This window comes from Phoxinus phoxinus (assembly GCF_949152265.1).
Source record: "Phoxinus phoxinus genome assembly, chromosome: 1".
In the NCBI taxonomy this organism is placed as follows: domain Eukaryota; kingdom Metazoa; phylum Chordata; class Actinopteri; order Cypriniformes; family Leuciscidae; genus Phoxinus; species Phoxinus phoxinus.
The window spans coordinates 50,376,502-50,393,394 of NC_136876.1; the positions used below are offsets into that span (position 1 = coordinate 50,376,502).

Here is a 16,893-nt window from a genome sequence, read left to right on the forward strand (position 1 = left end):
GGAACGGTTATTCTTTGTGGTAGTTTTGCTTTTTGTGAGCTAATAAAATATTAAAACTCAGTCAAATCAACATTTTGTGTAAATTAATTATTGTTAATTATGCCATCCAGTATCGTGGACTCTCTGTTTCATACAAACGCCATTTTACGACTATTGTTTTGTACACTGTTGAATTATAGGATAACAAACAGGTACGAATTTTTGTACTATTTAAACTATTTATGTGGCTGTGTGATAAGTGGTGTGACTGTATACCGTATCTCTTAAATGTCCATCTAGTTTGAACTGCTCTCTCCACGGAAGCTTTGCATTTAAAGACCTGATGAAATATTTCATCTCAAGATCAATATTTCGTGTCTAATGATTTACTTACGTGACGAGTAGCCATGTAATAATCGGGATCATGTACATCCAGCCGGTTGTTATCTCAGAAAAAACCCCCTTCAGGCGGATGAAGACCTGATCCTGATCACCCTGTCGGGGTTTATTCTGAGATAACAACCGGCTGGATGTACATAATGTACAGTTGTTATCTCAGAATAAAGCCCGACAGGGTGACCCTTACACAAAAGTAAAAGCATGGCATTTTATATATTGATATGCAAGGAAGAGTATCTCCTCACCGGGCTCCATGGACTGAGGATAGTCCTGAGGCGGCTGCCCGTCCACCCTCTTCTCCTGGCACTCCACAGCTTTGGGCAGTTGTGATGGGGCAGGGCTGAGGGCCGGGGAGCGGGGCGCCACAGCGACTGGACTCGGGGCGGGACAGGGGGTGGAGGGGGTGCTTTTAGGGTGAGGTCGCATACAAGGGGACCGGCAGCAAGGGGACAAGTGTGCAGTGGATCCCCTGGGAGGAGAGGAGGCCCGGTTGGACGGGCCGTAGGAATAGCATTTAGCCGGTTTGGGAGTCCTTGGGTCAGACAGGATGTCTTCTAGATCCATGCTCTGCTCTTCTGGTTTCTTTTGCACCTATGCATTAAAGAAGTCAAGTCAACATTTATTTATACAGCGCTTTTTACAATACAGAGTGTTTTCAAAGCAAAGCTTTACAGAGATAACAGGAAAATAAATGCCACAAAGTTTGTTTCCAGAAGAAAAAAGGAAAGAGAATTCAAGCCTCGTAATGAGATCTGGACAATTTGGTTAATTAAAAGGAAACTTGATATATACAGTCAAACCAAAACTTATCCAGACACCAGATATCATTTTAGATGTTTCTACTAGTGTGTGCAGGACACTATAGTTCATTTATGTAAGTGAGGAGAGCAAAATAAAGTAAACTGTGACATATTATACCCACATATCATTCATTACCAGTGACATTTATACACATTTGGGAGCAAAAATGATTCAGACACTTTGAGCTGATCATGTTTTGCTGAAGTGTGTTTTCTTTAATTGCTAATGCTCTTTTTACACACACACTGAACACAATGAAGCATTGCTTGGTCACTGGTTGAGCTAAACTGGTATTATCTAGTTGTGTAGTTAAATTTACCAGCTGACAGATATTCAACATAATTCATCTGTGAGACAGACTAACAGAAGGACGGACAAAACCAGTCAAATATCGACTGAGTTCATAAACTATAGCGAATAAACTGTGAGAAATGTTGAAGTCGTCTGAACACATTTAGGTTTGACTGTATTTCTCAAGTCTGCCAGGTCATGCAATCTGCCTATGCATTAAAGAAAGGAATTCAAGCCTCATAATGAGATCTGGACAATTTGGTTAATTAAAGGAAACTGACATATATTCTCAAGACTGCCAGGTCATGCAATCTGCACGTCAATGTAATTGCAATTTGACACCCCTGTATTGCTGAATCAGGTTTCAATTTAGACCCTAATGGCTCAGATCTATTGATTTTGACCTGCAATCAAAAAGAGTAGAGCTGGGTCCGATCACGCCACAGTTCACTGCAGACTGCATTTAGTGTGTGTGTGTGTGTGTGTGTGTGTGTGTGTGTGTGTGTGTGTGTGTGTGTGTGTGTGTGTGTGTGTGTGTGTGTGTGTGTGTGTGTGTGCGTGCGTGTGTGTGTGTGTGTGTGTGTGTGTGTGTGTGTGTGTGTGTGTGTGCGTGTGTGTGTGTGTGTGTAGAATGAAACTGGACCTTGGAGGAAGTTATGGATCCTAGGGCGCAGTTGTGGTTTTATAGGGGGATTTTAAAAAAATTAAACTCATGATTCATTGGCTCCAAATGTTGTTTACTCCCCTGCACACAAAAACAACCGTCCAGTTTCACGGAAAAGAGCACATCCTCTCTCGGTATCAGGTGTCGAACATTAGCTCATTTGAAAGCCCAGCTGTTTCTAAACCACTGCGTTTTGCACAGTCTGATATAAAGCGGCTATACGTAGGCTTGGGAATCGAAAACTTGAGGTCAGGAAGCGGATACTTAGTTGTTATAAAATTTTAATTTTCGATTCCTCTTATCGATTTCTTTGTGAGCATTTCAATATGACTTTGAACGATTCAAACGGAAAGCTGCGCACACATCAAAAGTGATTTTAATGTGATTTTAAACCATTCAAGCCCAAGGCGACTCTATAACTATATTGGGCAACTCTTAAAGTGACAGCAGCTACCGTCTCTATAACAACACTAATCAAACAACAAACGACAAAGACTTTATTCACTCGTTCTTGACTGAATAACTTCTGTAACTATATTTGTAATGTGAATTTTATTTATAAAGTGCAGTGTTATTTTACATTTGATTATAGTTTCTGTACGTGAAAATCTTCATTTCAATCGTATCTTTGTTCAGTTGTATCTTTTTTTTGAGTGTTTACTTGTCTGTAATAATGCTTGAAATGTACATTAGTTAGGCTAGTTGTTTTTCTATGGTATTTCTAAACAACAGGTAAACGTTCCTTGTGTGTTCTTTAGCCTGTTGATTTTTTTTCGTGATATTGAGTTACAATTAAACGTTTTGTAATAAGACTAAATGTGAATGATATCTAACCTTATTGGAATCGAAATTAGGAATCGGAATCGATAAGTAGAATTGAAATTTGAATCGGAATAATTAAAGGTGCAGTATGTAATATTCAGCGGCATCTAGAGGTGAGGTAGTGAATTGCAACCAACAGATGTTACGGTGGCCGACAGGAAGTGATGTCGTCATCTGAGACAGCAGAGAGTAGCCAGTTAAGCGATGAGGTTTCTTTACAAACAAAATTAAGAAATTAGGTTTACTTAATTATTCAGTTAAATGATGTGTTATTGCGAATATTATTGTTACCTGTACATCATTGTGTCTGTGTTTTATTCGCTGACTTTAGCTCGCTTCTTTGCAAGAAGAACAACATAGTGACGAAACGCGTTTGTCCCTTTAGGGCCACGGTAGAAACATGACGGCGCATTTCAATGTAAGGAGACCTTAGAGAGAAATGGCTCATTCTAAGGTAATAAAAACATAACAGTTAATTATGTATGATCTTTATACACCACTGTGAACATAGTTATGAATATAATATTGTATTTCTGTCAACAGATCCTCCTAAAGATTACACAATGCACCTTTAAAATTCAAAATGATGCTCAACCCTAGCTATACGAGGGGTTGTGTGCACCTGACTGTGGTCGACTTCGGCTCTCTAATTAAATGTTTTACAATAAGACTAAATGTGAACGATATCTACGTTTTTGTTTTTTTTACCTTATTGGAATTTAAATAAGAATCGATAAGCAGAATCGAAATTGGAATCGTTAAAATTCAAACGATCCCCAACCCTAGCTCTACGAGGGATTGTGTGTGTGTTTGTGTGTGTGTTTGTGTGTGTGTTTGTGTGTGTGTGTGTGTGTGTGTGTGTGTGTGTGTGTGTGTGTGTGTGTGTGTGTGTGTGTGTGTGTACCTGGCTGTGGTCGACTCTGGCTCTCTGCTGTAGCTCTGTGGTGTTCGCAGCTCTGTGTGATGGAGGTGGTGGCGTGTGATGGCTCGGGTGTTGCTGATGCTGAAGCTGCTGGTGTTGCTGGAGAGCGTAAAGCTCCTGTTGGCGTAGAAACTGCGAGCGAGGATACACAGCGGGATGCTGCATGTGGGAGTGGGCCCCTCGGGCCCTGTAGACTGGGGGCCACAGGCCAGACTGCTCCATCACATCTAAGCAGAGGAACACAAGTGTTAGTCTTATCATGTGGAAGGCCGTGTTAGAGATCAGGGGGAGTATTACAGAAACCTTCTATCTTAAAGCTACACTGTGTAACTTTTTTAGTTTATTCTTAGCTAAAAACACTTAGTTCTTTCAAAAATATATGTGCTCATTAATGTATATTTACTTCGTTCAAGTAATAAAGTATTCTCGTGAGTGTATAATATGCCATTGAAAATACATACGGGTGAGGGGTTCGAATGTCGGTCGCCATGTTGCCCCTCCATCTTGAAAGTACATTAGCCAAAGAGGGACATACCCGTTAGTTCAAGCTTCGCCTTTCGTCTCCGCAATTCACTGGCACCGGCCCTGTTTTTATTTGTTCCTTACCCTCTACCTCTCCCTCGCACCTCCGTCACATCAGCTGATCTCTGCTCACGGAGAAAATGATATAGCCTACAATGTAAACGTTGCCTTACGCTAGTGATGTCGTACAATATACAGAATAACGATAGCACTGATAAAAGTTACTTTACTAAGATTAGCTTGCATTCGTCTGGGACTGATAGCTGATGTTAGCAATGAAATGGTAAAAAAATAACGAAAACATAAAACTATTATTCATTTTACATAGATGTCATAACCTATATGTTAACTGACAAATTAAATTACTGCAAATTATAATAGTTTTCTAAAGTAACCTCATCACTTGAAGAAATACTCATGGACGAGGTCGAACTGGAAGCCATCTTAATCTTGGACTACATTGGCCACCTTAGGAGTTAAAACGAAATCGGAATTGAGAGGAACAGAAACTAATATTCACTGGATGGTCATATACCTTTTCACCGCTAGATGGGGGTAAAAATCACACAGTGTAGCTTTAAGTCTTGAGTTAAGATCTGACAAGTTAATTTAGGATTTTTCAGAAGCAAATCTTAAGTTGATTCTTATCCTATCTTATGAAATCTCATCCTATCTGTATTTAGGAAATCTTAAACCCCTCCATCGAGTTTGGGAATCAACTCTCAGGTCTGTTACCAAGCAACCAACGACACGCAAACAGCTGCCGTGAATTAAAACGGAAAAACTGGAGAATGGAGAAATAAAATAAGTGGTGCTTTTCATTAAGTGAAGTTTTGATAAGCTTGGTAGAAAGGGCAAAGCCTAATCCTTTTATTTCATATTAGTCTGTAATTATTTGTCAGCGTTTTGTCGTCAAAGTGCAGCACATCATTTGAGTGTTCACAAAGTCTTTCCCTCATCAAACATCGCTGTTCTTCATCTTGTATTATTAAATAAATGTGACGCCATTCTCAAGACAGTGATTTTTACAGTTGGCTTTCAAATACTTTTGAAGTTAGGACACCATTAAAGTTTTTAAAATTTAAAATTTAAATTTAAAATTTAGTTTTGTCCTAAAGTTAAGACCGTTTTTAGGATTTTTTTTGTGGAGTTAGGATGCTTCTGTAATACCCCTTTCCTATCCGTAGTTAAGATACGATTTTGTAATAGATTTTGTCCTAAATGAGGTCCAAACTGAAATTGCCATGGTTACCAAACAGATAAGATAGGATTATAAAGTTAGGATCTTTCTGTAATGCGCCCCCCATAATCTTAATATATGGGTCTTTGAGTTTTTAAACGGGTACAGGACAGTTTTAATAGTATTCAAGAAGCTTTTGATTATTTAAATCTAGTCTTGAATATCACAAAACAAAGGCAATGTGGTTTGGAAAGAACCATCCGAGTAATAATAAAGATATTATATCCTTGGATGGAGCAAAACTTGACACGGTATCTTCATACAAATGACTGCTCCATCACATCTAATCAGAGAAACACAAGTGTTAAGGTCCTTGCGCACTGAGGACATATTTGTCATTCGGTGGCTCTGAATTGTCAAAACACCTCTCAAAATGCTTGCTACGGATGCAAAAAACGCCGAAAATAGAACCCAATCCGAATTTTTCTATGACGGACGATTGTTTTGGAGGCACTGTGTATAATGTGATTGGCATAACGAGAGGTCGTATTTATTTTTTAACGTGCAAAAATTTTGGAAGTGAATTTCGGACTGTGCAAGGACCGTGTTAGAGATCAGAATGTTACTATGGGTCTTACTTAGAGATCATCCCCTCTACCCGAAGACATATGCATCAGCCCTGCTTACACACAGACTATTATCATTAATAAAAACACACCTAGAGGAACAAAATCAAACAACCCTTCCCTTAGTTGCTGGTTAGTGGCTCCAGTCTTGGATGAATTCTAGACAGAATTTTGGTTTTAGCCCTGAGTTAATGCTTTTCTGTTATCAAAATGTTAGTTTGTTGGACTCCTTGTAACACAAAAAGGACTTGGGAGGTAGAATGCCTTAATGAACTAAAACAATAACTACAAAAATTACACAAGAATTACAAAAAAAAACATACTTTACATTTGGATTCTTTAATGTTGGATGGTCTGATTTCAACCAACCAAGCAACCAACCAAGCAACCAACCAACCAACCAACCAACCAACCAACCAACCAACCAACCAACCAGCCAACCAACCCACCAACCAATCAACCAACCAACAAGCAGCCAACCAATCAACCAGCCAACCAACCAACAAGCAGCCAACCAACCAGCCAATCAACCAACCAACAAGCAGCCAACCAACCAATCAACCAGCCAACCAACAAGCAGCCAACCAACCAATCAATCAACCAACCAACAAGCAGCCAACAAACCAATCAACCAGCCAACCAACCCACCAACCAATCAACCAGCTAACCAACCCACCAACCAATCAACCAGCCAACCAACCCACCAACCAATCAACCAGCTAACCAACCAACCAGCCAATCAACCAGCCAACCAACCCACCAACCAATCAACCAGCTAACCAACCAACCAGCCAATCAACCAGCCAACCAACAAGCAGCCAACCAACCAGCCAATCAACCAACCAACCAATCAACCAGCCAACCAACAAACAGCCAACCAACCCACCAACCAATCAACCAACCAACCAGCCAACCAACAAGCAGCCAACCAACCAACCAATCAACCAGCCAACCAATCAACCAACCAACCAACCAGCCAACCAACAAGCAGCCAACCAACCAACCAACCAAGCAGCCAACCAACAAGCAGCCAACCAACCAACCAACCAACCAACAAACAGCCAACCAACCAAATTTTGTTAGTTTTTTGTCATATTTTTTGAAGAATATTAAAAAATTTAAATAATGTTGATTACTAAACAGTTTTGGTTACCATTGACTTCCACTGTATGAAAAAAACATTTTTCAAAATATCTTTTATGTTCTACAAAATAGTTCTACAGTTGTTTTGGGTAAATTATCGCTTCATCATTTAAATATTTAAAAAATTCAATGTCAGTCAAAGTATTAAAACTAACTAAATATGTGTAAGGGATAATGTATAGCGAGGCGGCTGTTATAGCGAATACAACTCCCGACAGGCTGATTATGAGCCCGATGCGAAGCTATAACAACCGCCTCGCTATACATTATGCCGCTTATTACATGGCTACCTACCAAATAAATCAATCATTTGCCTCAAAAAAATTATTTTAAAAGGAATTTATTGATTTAAAAACGATTTATATGGCTTCCGCTAAAGAAAATGGTCCGTTCCGTCTCTTCGGTTAGAATCCTGCGTCCATGGCAACGCTCTGTTTTTCATGGCAACGGTCTGTTATACTTAGCAGCGGTCTGTTATCAAGAAATAACAGACCGCATTCTACATCAGAATTCAACCAAGCCATGTAATAAATATAAGTAACTCTGGCCTATCAAGAGAGACCCGTCAACCAGCAATCCCACGCTCTTTTTGGTGTCTTGCTCCCTGTTCACCACTTTCATTTTCTCACACTTAACTGCATTCCTCCCTCAATTTTTCTCACACTAGATGTCTCCAACCCAAATGTGCATCCTTGTGAGCACAGCATGATATATGCTTACAATAATAATTATTTGGTTAAAATTAAAGTCAACATAATGGAAGCAGCTCCCATTAGAATAAATATTACACAATCATTTGATAAACTATATTCACTCCCTTTCCCTTGAAAAATCCCCTTCTCTGAAAACCACAGTGGGCCAATACTATAGCATGTAGTCTAGGCGACTTCTTAGTTCCCATGTCAGGGATAAACTCCTGCCATTCCCCTGGCAGGAACAAAAAAAAGAGAAAGCCATCCGTGCACATCCACAGTGACACATCTGCAGCCTCCGCAAGTCAAATATGTTTTTCTACTTTTCCCGTTTCACATAGTTTCATTAATGTGCATGTTCAGCTTGATCCCACTCTCGCCCACCCCTGTCCTTGCCTTCACACGTCACGGACCTTTGCTCTGGGACATTAACCCAGCTTAACTAATGTTTCCCGGGGGAAGGCTTTTGTGGATGCACTTCCCCTTGGAGCACAGAAGGAAGTGTGCCTTCTCAGACCTTAAAACATTTTTATTTCTCAGTCTGTTTGCGGAGGCCTGTGTAGACTTATAAGGCTAGGAGGTATTGTTACTTCAGCTTGTTTTGAGCACATATGGCAATAGCTTTGAGGGGGATGGTGAGAGCATCCTGACCCGGACCATGTGGGGGTGTAGCAGGTGGTCGACCGGAAACTGTGTGTGCGATATTGTATGCTCTTCACTTGCAGGCTTTCACTCTTCTTAACAATCTCATAGACCCTTATTCATAGCAGCTCTCTTATTCATTAGGATATTGTGCACACCTGAAGACAAGTCAGCTAGATTTAAAGGTGCTGTATGTAACTTTTTCACTCTACTAAAGCAAATTCCTTTAAAAAAATACCTTAATACCTTAAATCTTTTCATATATTGAGGAAACATGTTGAGTTCATATACTCGTTTCTCTGAAAAACACTTTTTGTCAAATTTTGCCAATTTTCATTGTCCATTGCGCACGTTCCTGATGAGTGTGCTCAAACTGGCAACCTGTGTGAGCTCCGTCCAGTCTGAGGAGGAGGCGGGAGAAACGTCGATCTCCGATATTTTGCATTTGGATGGCAGTACTTATTTTGACCAATAGTTGTCATTCTTACAGACTGCACCTTTAAAACAAGTCCATGGCTAGGCTAAGTCCGAAAACTGAAAAATGCTGCCTCCGCAGGTAGGATATGGAGGTAGGAAGGTAACAAGTCACGTCCGAATCCAATGACTGTGCCACTTCCTGTCTCATGAGATCCCTTTATCTGATCGATTTTTGAAGGCAGCATAGATGGATCCTTCGCTGCCCCACAATCCTGTGTGTTCCATCTCTGACTGTTGAGCTAACAAATAAGGATGGCGTCTGGAATTTGAGGTTGGTGGTCAGTTTGGGTGTAAAGTGTACATTTTGACCAACTTTACCCAATTTTGATAACATTTCTAGCGAGAAGTTAGTATTATTATAATTAAATATTCAATTAGTTGTCACCAAAGCTCTATCTGTTTTGTTATCGATCATTAAATCGCTACGCTGCCTCAGAAGTCTGTCTAAAATCAGTTTCGTGAGGCATCTTCTTGCATAAACGCTGCCTGCTAAGTCATTGCCTGACCGGGCAGCGAGGCAACAAGTCAGCTGCCTAGGTTTTCGGATGCAGCCATGTTTGTTTTAGAAGTGTTAACTTGTTTTAAGCCTTCTTGTAGCACTAACAGTAGAGCGTTGGCGCTTGCAACACCAAGGTCATGGGTTCGATTCCCAGGGAAAGCAAGAACTGACACGAATGTAAATGTGTACCTTGAAATGCAATGCAAGTCACTTTGGATAAAAGATGTAAATGTAAGTAAACACTTGAAATGAACATAAAACCTTGAAACCTGAGTGGAAACACTGTTATAGGGCATAATTTTTCAGACTTGGCAACCTGACAGTAAAATCTTCAGGGGGAAACCCATGAGAGCTGCTATGTGCCTCACAAAAAGAATGAATGCTAAATCTGACAAATGGGTCATTCGCAGCAGGTCAAATAAATTGAGGATGTGGAAGGAAATGAGAATACTAGGCAGAAAACATCATGGTATATACCGAGATGGGTAGCTGGGTGGGTGGCAGGCTCACTGGGCAGCACCACCAGTTGGGTGGAGGGGTCCTGGGGCAGGGGCAAAACTGGCTGAAGAGGGGCAGGCATAGCTGCGGAAAACCCAGGAGGGAGATTCTGATGGAGAGCTGTGTGGCCAATACCTACAGACACACAAGACAACTTTTAGGATACAACAAAGCTTATATGTTTTTTAAAAAACATCAAAGTATGTCTAATATATCAGTGAAGCAGAAATTAAAAAAGTTCAATGTATTCTCAAAATTACTGACCATAGGAGTGACCTGTCATCCAGAGGGAGGGACTGCCTGTGCGTGGCATCCAGTGGTGGTGAGCAGAGTGTGTATGTGCAGCCGGGTCTCCTAATTGGCTTGACTGCATTGAAGTGCCACCTGGCACCATGATATGAGAGGTGAGTTCACCATGGCAACTGTTAGAGGGATGGACGTGTGCAAATTCCACTCTTTCCTTGTTATCCCTGCAAAGCCAGATTGGAGACAGGTGAAAGGTCAGGGGTTGAGCAAATGTGACAAGTGAAAAAAAGAAGTGTGTGAGGGGGTTGATCATTCACCTGATAAACACGTCTCGTTCTCTCTCTAGGCACCGGTGGCCCATGTGCTCTACGCTTGTCCTTTTCCTCTCCTCCTCTCCTGGTGAATCTGAAGGATACATGGAGCGTGGAGTGCCTACAAAATGGTTAATACATTTACATCAATGATTTTCTCTCATCTGCAACTCTCACTGTCATTGGCACTCTTGCATGCAAACAGCTGTCGAGCAGCCTTTCTCTACGGCGGCATGTGTGCTCTCTCTCCCTCTGCATCTGCATTTTCAGGAGTGAGAGGGAAAAGCTGTTTCCACTTTGGGTCTTGGCGAGTTCTGCTATTTATTTTTAATCAGTGAAGTCTTCCAGAGATTATGAATAAACAAACTGCTCTGTTTCCCTGCCTGTTGTTTGTTTAGGAAGATCCTGACAGATCAAGAAAGTTCAAGCTTACCTTTCATGGTGGAGTGGACCCGCCCCTGTCGAGCGCTGGGATGGGTACCCGATGCTTGGCATGGAGGGTCTCTCTGTCTGGCCACAGCAACTGCAATCCCAACCGGAGGCTGTCGCACCTCGCCTTCAACATGTGGGGCTTCTCCAATCTCTCGGCCACGTCCTCCGCAATCAGCTCGCTCGTTTTCATGGCTTTGGCCTTTCCTGGAGGGTAGGGTCTGCTTGCCTCCTTGAAGAGAGCAACTGGTGCCATTTGGCCCAGTTTTGAGGCTCCCGAGCCCTCCAAACGGGCTCTTCTGGGACAGTAGGAGAGGCTGCTGGTTGCTGTACTTCAGAAGGTTCTTCATAGCACTGGTCTCTCCCTGTGAGCTTGCGACCTCCTGCTGGTTTTGAGGAGGAGCTGGATGAACGGGCGGAGGAGGAGGGGGGCCCATTCCTGCTGTCTGATGCTGCTGTTGTGTAGACGGTCTGCTGTTGGTAGCTCCACTGTTAGGCTCCATGTACGCTTTGTGCTGGTTCTCTTCGGAGTGGATGTGATGAGGTTGCATGTCCCAATGCAGCACTGATGGCTGCTGATGTGGGTGATGGTGTGCACTGTTGTTGTAGCCGTAAGGTATTTCCATTTTCTGCTTCATCTCCTGGTTTCCATTAGCCTGGGCCATGTCTGCGCCAGGGGTATCCGGACCAGCCCTACTGTGCTGTTGGTGACGAATGCGGGCAACTTTCTGTCCATCTCGCTGCATGGAGCAGCTTCCATGTCCTCCTCCACCACCCATGTGCTGGGCCATGTTCTTCCCAGCAAGAGGTGAGGGAATGGTTGGAGGCCCCGAGTGTGAGCAATCCCTGTAAGGCTGGGAACTGGTGTTGGATTGATTGGGTAAAGGATGGACAGCCTTTGTCTCTTGAGTCAGTGTCGATCTGTAGATGTCCGTTTCCATACTGTTGATGCAGTCAGCACTGCGGGAGCGCACAGTCTGGTGTTGTTGGGAATGGCTCTGCTGTTGTTGTTGCTGTTGTTGTTGCTGTTGCTGCTGCTGCTGTAGATGATGGTGGTGGTTGTGGTTATGGTTATGCATCCAGTCTGGGGCTTTTTCAGCTTTTCTGTAAGGATGCTGCTGCTGGGTTGGAGGTTGTTGCTGTTGCTGTTGTTTCCTGGGCCAGTTACCATGATGCCCCCCATTGCCAGCCTTTTCCATTGCCTTGTCCTTGACACCGTTCCCTCCACCGCCAACCCCCTGGCACTCAGAGCTGCCCATCTGGAAGGGGCCTCCGGTTTTCTCCCCAAGGTGGCTAACAGATGGTACAAACGTGGCTCCAGTCACTTTGGGGTCTCTGCAACCACCACTATTGATCCCTTTATCATGTAAGGAAGTATTTCCCATGGGGGCTGGCGGTGGAGGGCAGAAAAAGTCAGGATGATGGTGTGAGTGGCGGTGTTGGTGTGCATGATGGGGGTGGCCAGGATGGAGCTGTAGACAATGGAAACCACCGGGATGCCCCCCTCCAGCAGCTGAAGCCATGGGTAGCGGAGGAGGCACTGAGTAGGACAAAGAATGGTGCAGTGTTTGACCTCGCTCAAGACAGTCCGTAGGAGTCTGTTCACTGATCCGCATCTCCCCACTTATTGCCTCTTTGCCACAGCGCACGTTAGTGCCACCACCCAAATGTCTGTTTTGGACATTATTGGACCCTACATTACCTCTACCCACCCCATCCCCAATGCAAGAAGTCATGGAGCCCTTTGCCCCAGTCCCATGGTCCCCATTTTGCATCTTCCCATTGAGCAGACAGGCACTAAGAGGCTTTCCCATGCTTTGTGGATGTTCCTTGTACTCCATAGGTAGAGTGGCTTTGTGTCCCCTGGCATTCATCTCTTCCATAGTGACTGGATGTTGTGGGTGGAGCTGGGCTTGATGGGAGTGATGATGGGGTAGTTGGTGTTGATGGCGGTCTTTAGAATCATGTTTACTACTAGACCTGTCTTTATCCTTTGCAGCTGAAACCACACCTCTGTCTAAGCTAGGCTCTTTAAGGCCCTTGTGTAGGATCACCCCACTCCCTGCATCCCTGTCCCTGCTGCAGGAGCCCTGGGGTTGTCCTGATCCTGGCCTTGACATGGGCTGGATGTTGTGATTGGTTGATATGAGTGGGGGCTGGGACGGGAGGCTTCGTAAATAGAAGTTCTCTGTGAAAAAGATTGGATATGGCTGTTAATCATTTAAATTAGTGCTCTTAAGCTTTCCTTTAGGGTCAATTTATGGAATTATGTTGGAACTATCATATTTGGAGACTAAACAAAGAGACGTTGAGTAGCAGAAAGGTAGAAGTAGAAAGGGTTTATGAAATTTTGCCTACCTTTTTGTGTATCATAAAAACGGTGCTGTCCATAGAGGACCCCGCTGTTGGCATGGTGATCCAAATGGCTTATGGGAAGAAAGGTGTGGGCTAGACTCCCTGAGAAGCGAGGATACCCTGGGACTGCTGTTGGGAAAGAAAAAAAAGAGGGTGTGAGAGAATTGTAGACGTAGCAAAATAAGAAGTGAAAGTAAGAGAGTGAGGGTGATATGGAGAGAGCAATAAGGCAAGGAAATCTCTGATAACAAGACAATCATCACTGAGCCACATTTCTTTTTGGCCGTAAGCGCTTTGGTCCAGATCTAATCCCCCTGTTCCAATGCAGCTGGTGTTCCATATTCACCAATAACCACAGGCTTTGGATGTCATATTTGCCATTCCTATTTGGGTTTCCAATGCAAACAAGACGACGAGTTCTGTCTAGGGAAGTGAAGTAATGGATGAATTTTGTCTCCTGAACATATGGTTCACACTGTGCAAATCTCACCAAGTTCCCAGTGCTGAGTTAAGCGATAACACAGTAAAACAATAAGCAAAGAGTCCTCACAGCAGAAGATGAGGGGATTTAAGAAAGAGGCCAAAGATCAACTTTACTTCAGCTGTCTCAACTCTCCAAAATCTGCCACTAACATAACAAAGCCATGAGGACAGAATTTACAGGAAAACCAAATAGCTTTTAAGCATAAGCCTTTGAATCTTAGTAAAGTCAAGAAGACAATCCTGTAACCTTTAAAAATGTGATAAGTGTGTCTTTCTGAGACAATTACAGTGCTCTGATTGATTATGACTTTTAAACTGCTTATAATAGAGTGGTGTATGAGTATTACATTACTGAGAAACAGAAAATATTTTCTGATCCATCAAAAACAGTTAATCAGTTAACCTGCTGCAACCTGGATGGTATTATGTTTGAAAGGTGGGGGTAATATAATAATTACCAGAGCCTCAGTTATTGGCTGCTATGATATCATTTTAGATACCAGTGGACAGGTGGGACAGAAGACAGGGAGTTGATCAGGGCCACTCATTTTTTACAAAAAAAAATATTTTTTGGTTTTCTAAAAAAGAAAGAAAAAGAAAAATCAAACCATTTCTAATTTCTCTACATTTCTCTAATTTATAACATGTAATTTTCTACATTTCAGCGAAAATATTTTCTGGATAAAGCAGTGGAAGAGAAGTCACGCTGTTCCCCAGGCGGCTTTCTGAACATGCCTTCCGGTGAAATACGAACAAGTTACGAACAAGCAAAGTAAACTTTTGATGGTACCTTCTGGTCGTTTTATTTTCTGCTTAAAAGGAAATGTAGAGAAATTAGAGAGAAAAAAATGATGTTTATATCTGAACTATAAACTTTTCCCAGTACTTCTGTGATCATTTGAATTATTGTAACAGAAATGATACTGTGTGTTTAATATTTCAATGCTGTCAAAGGTTTGATGGATATAGCCGAATCGTTGTCTTTTAGGAACAAGATCGCGTGGGTGTTTGAATTGAGATCGTGATCTTTTAATGATTAATCGTGCAGCTCTATCTTGCAGGTTTGGAAAGATACGAGTAAACTAATACAGAATTTAAATTTTCTCGTGAACTAATCCCTATTATACAATTCTGACTAAAGAATATAAAAACCCTTCCAATCATATGGAGGCTTGTTTTTCGTTTTTGAGGAAGGTGATAATTGCAAGCTCGTTTTTTTTTTAATTCTCACTGCCCGTCAGCATTAATAAACACACTCATTTATGCCAATTCATTTGAGAATGGGAAAAAATAAGGCCCCCTTTAAACAATACATTTCTTCTGTGGGTTATGCAAAAGTGTGATACAAGCTTGCGCTATGCAAATCAGTCTTCAGCTGTTTCTGTGTTTTCTTTGTGTTTCTATGTGTGACACTTGGCAGCGTAATCCCGTTTCACAGTGACGTCTGGCTGGGCCCGATAGTGGCTGGTTGCCTCTCAGGGCACGTGAGCGGCACCGCTGGGCATTGCACTGCGCATTCAGCCGTTAATCTGGGCAGGACAAGGGAAGGTGCTGTGCCAGCGGGCTGGACGAGGACGGTTTTACTGCTTAGTGCTGACATTAATGCTGCTAACACTATTGCACTCACAGAAACGGCAGCTGTCTGAAGTGATTGACACCAGCTCACTCAGCACATGGAGAACCGTTATTATCCGAGCAAGCTCACTGTGGGATATTCACAGGCAAAACCTGAGACTTTTCTCCAAACCAGCGAAAAAGAAGAGGCTCACTGCACATAAAGAACATACCAGGACCATAATACATTTGGAAAACCATATAATTGGTTTTGCCATAGAACCATGACTTTATGACAGGTTCAGTCCACTTGCAGAAAGCTGAGATTAAATGCTTTGCACACGGATCCGATGGTGACCAAATGGTGATAGCTTAAGGCTGTTGGCTTGAATTAAAGATTCAAGTTTGAGTTTAGGCTTTTATTTACATTTACAGAAGCTTGTGAATGCACTGGGAATGAACCTCATTGGTTCTTGTTGAAGCTCAAACGTGCTGCGTAACACAAGAATGAACCTCATTGGTTCCTTTGATAAAAACTTAAATTCAATTTGTTCATCACATAAAGTGATCGTGTCTCTTCAGAAAACGTGGACCAATCCGCTCAATTCATATGGATTAGTTTTACGATCCCTTTATGAACTTTTTGAAGCTACAAAGTGGTAGTTGTTTAGACTGTCATGGGACGGACGGAAATCTTTAAAATTTTATTAAAAATATCTACATGAACAACATGATTGACAGAATTTTCATTCTTGGGTGATCTAACCTTTTAATTATTTTGACAGTGTTGAACTTTGTGATTGTGCTGAATTTCTTCAAGTTACAATTCAGTAAATCCTGTCATTCGAATTAAAATTTTACCTTCGAAATTTTCGGCTGTGGGGTTGTGGCCAATTCCCATTCACGAGTCCTCTTAAACCAGTTACAAGATCACTATCATGTGACCCTGGATCACAAAACCAGTCACGGGTATATCTGTGGCAATAGCCAACAATACATTGTATGGGTCAAAATTATCCATTTTTCTTTTATGCCAAAAATCATGAGGATATTAAGATCATGATCCATGAAGATATTTAGTAAATTTCCTACCGTAAATATATAAAACATGTATTTTTGTGAGTGAATGCAGCACAATCGTGAACATAAATGCACAACTTTAAAGGAGATTTTCTCAATGTTTAGATTTTTTTGCATCCTCAGATTTACAATAGTTGTGTCTCGACCAAATATTGTCCTATCCTAACAAACCACACATCAATGGAAAGATTATATATCCAGCTTTCATATGATGTATAAATCTAAATTTTAATGTTTTTGTGGTCCAGGGTCACCAATGAGCTAATTCCCAGAACAAA

The 16,893-nt window shown here is 42.0% G+C and overlaps 1 protein-coding gene across 1 annotated transcript in view; it reads right to left on the reverse strand.

The window, feature by feature from the left end:
• Nucleotides 1–16,893, reverse strand: part of bahcc1a (BAH domain and coiled-coil containing 1a) — a 134,356-nt gene that overhangs the window by 44,868 nt on the left and 72,595 nt on the right. Inside the window, exons 4-10 of the mRNA XM_079613361.1 lie at nt 13,502–13,627; nt 11,148–13,331; nt 10,721–10,835; nt 10,422–10,627; nt 10,137–10,292; nt 3,861–4,105; nt 624–969 (exon numbers count right to left, since the gene is read on the reverse strand). Coding sequence (XP_079469487.1) covers nt 624–969; nt 3,861–4,105; nt 10,137–10,292; nt 10,422–10,627; nt 10,721–10,835; nt 11,148–13,331; nt 13,502–13,627 — 3,378 coding nt within the window. The remainder of the gene's footprint in view (nt 1–623; nt 970–3,860; nt 4,106–10,136; nt 10,293–10,421; nt 10,628–10,720; nt 10,836–11,147; nt 13,332–13,501; nt 13,628–16,893) is intronic.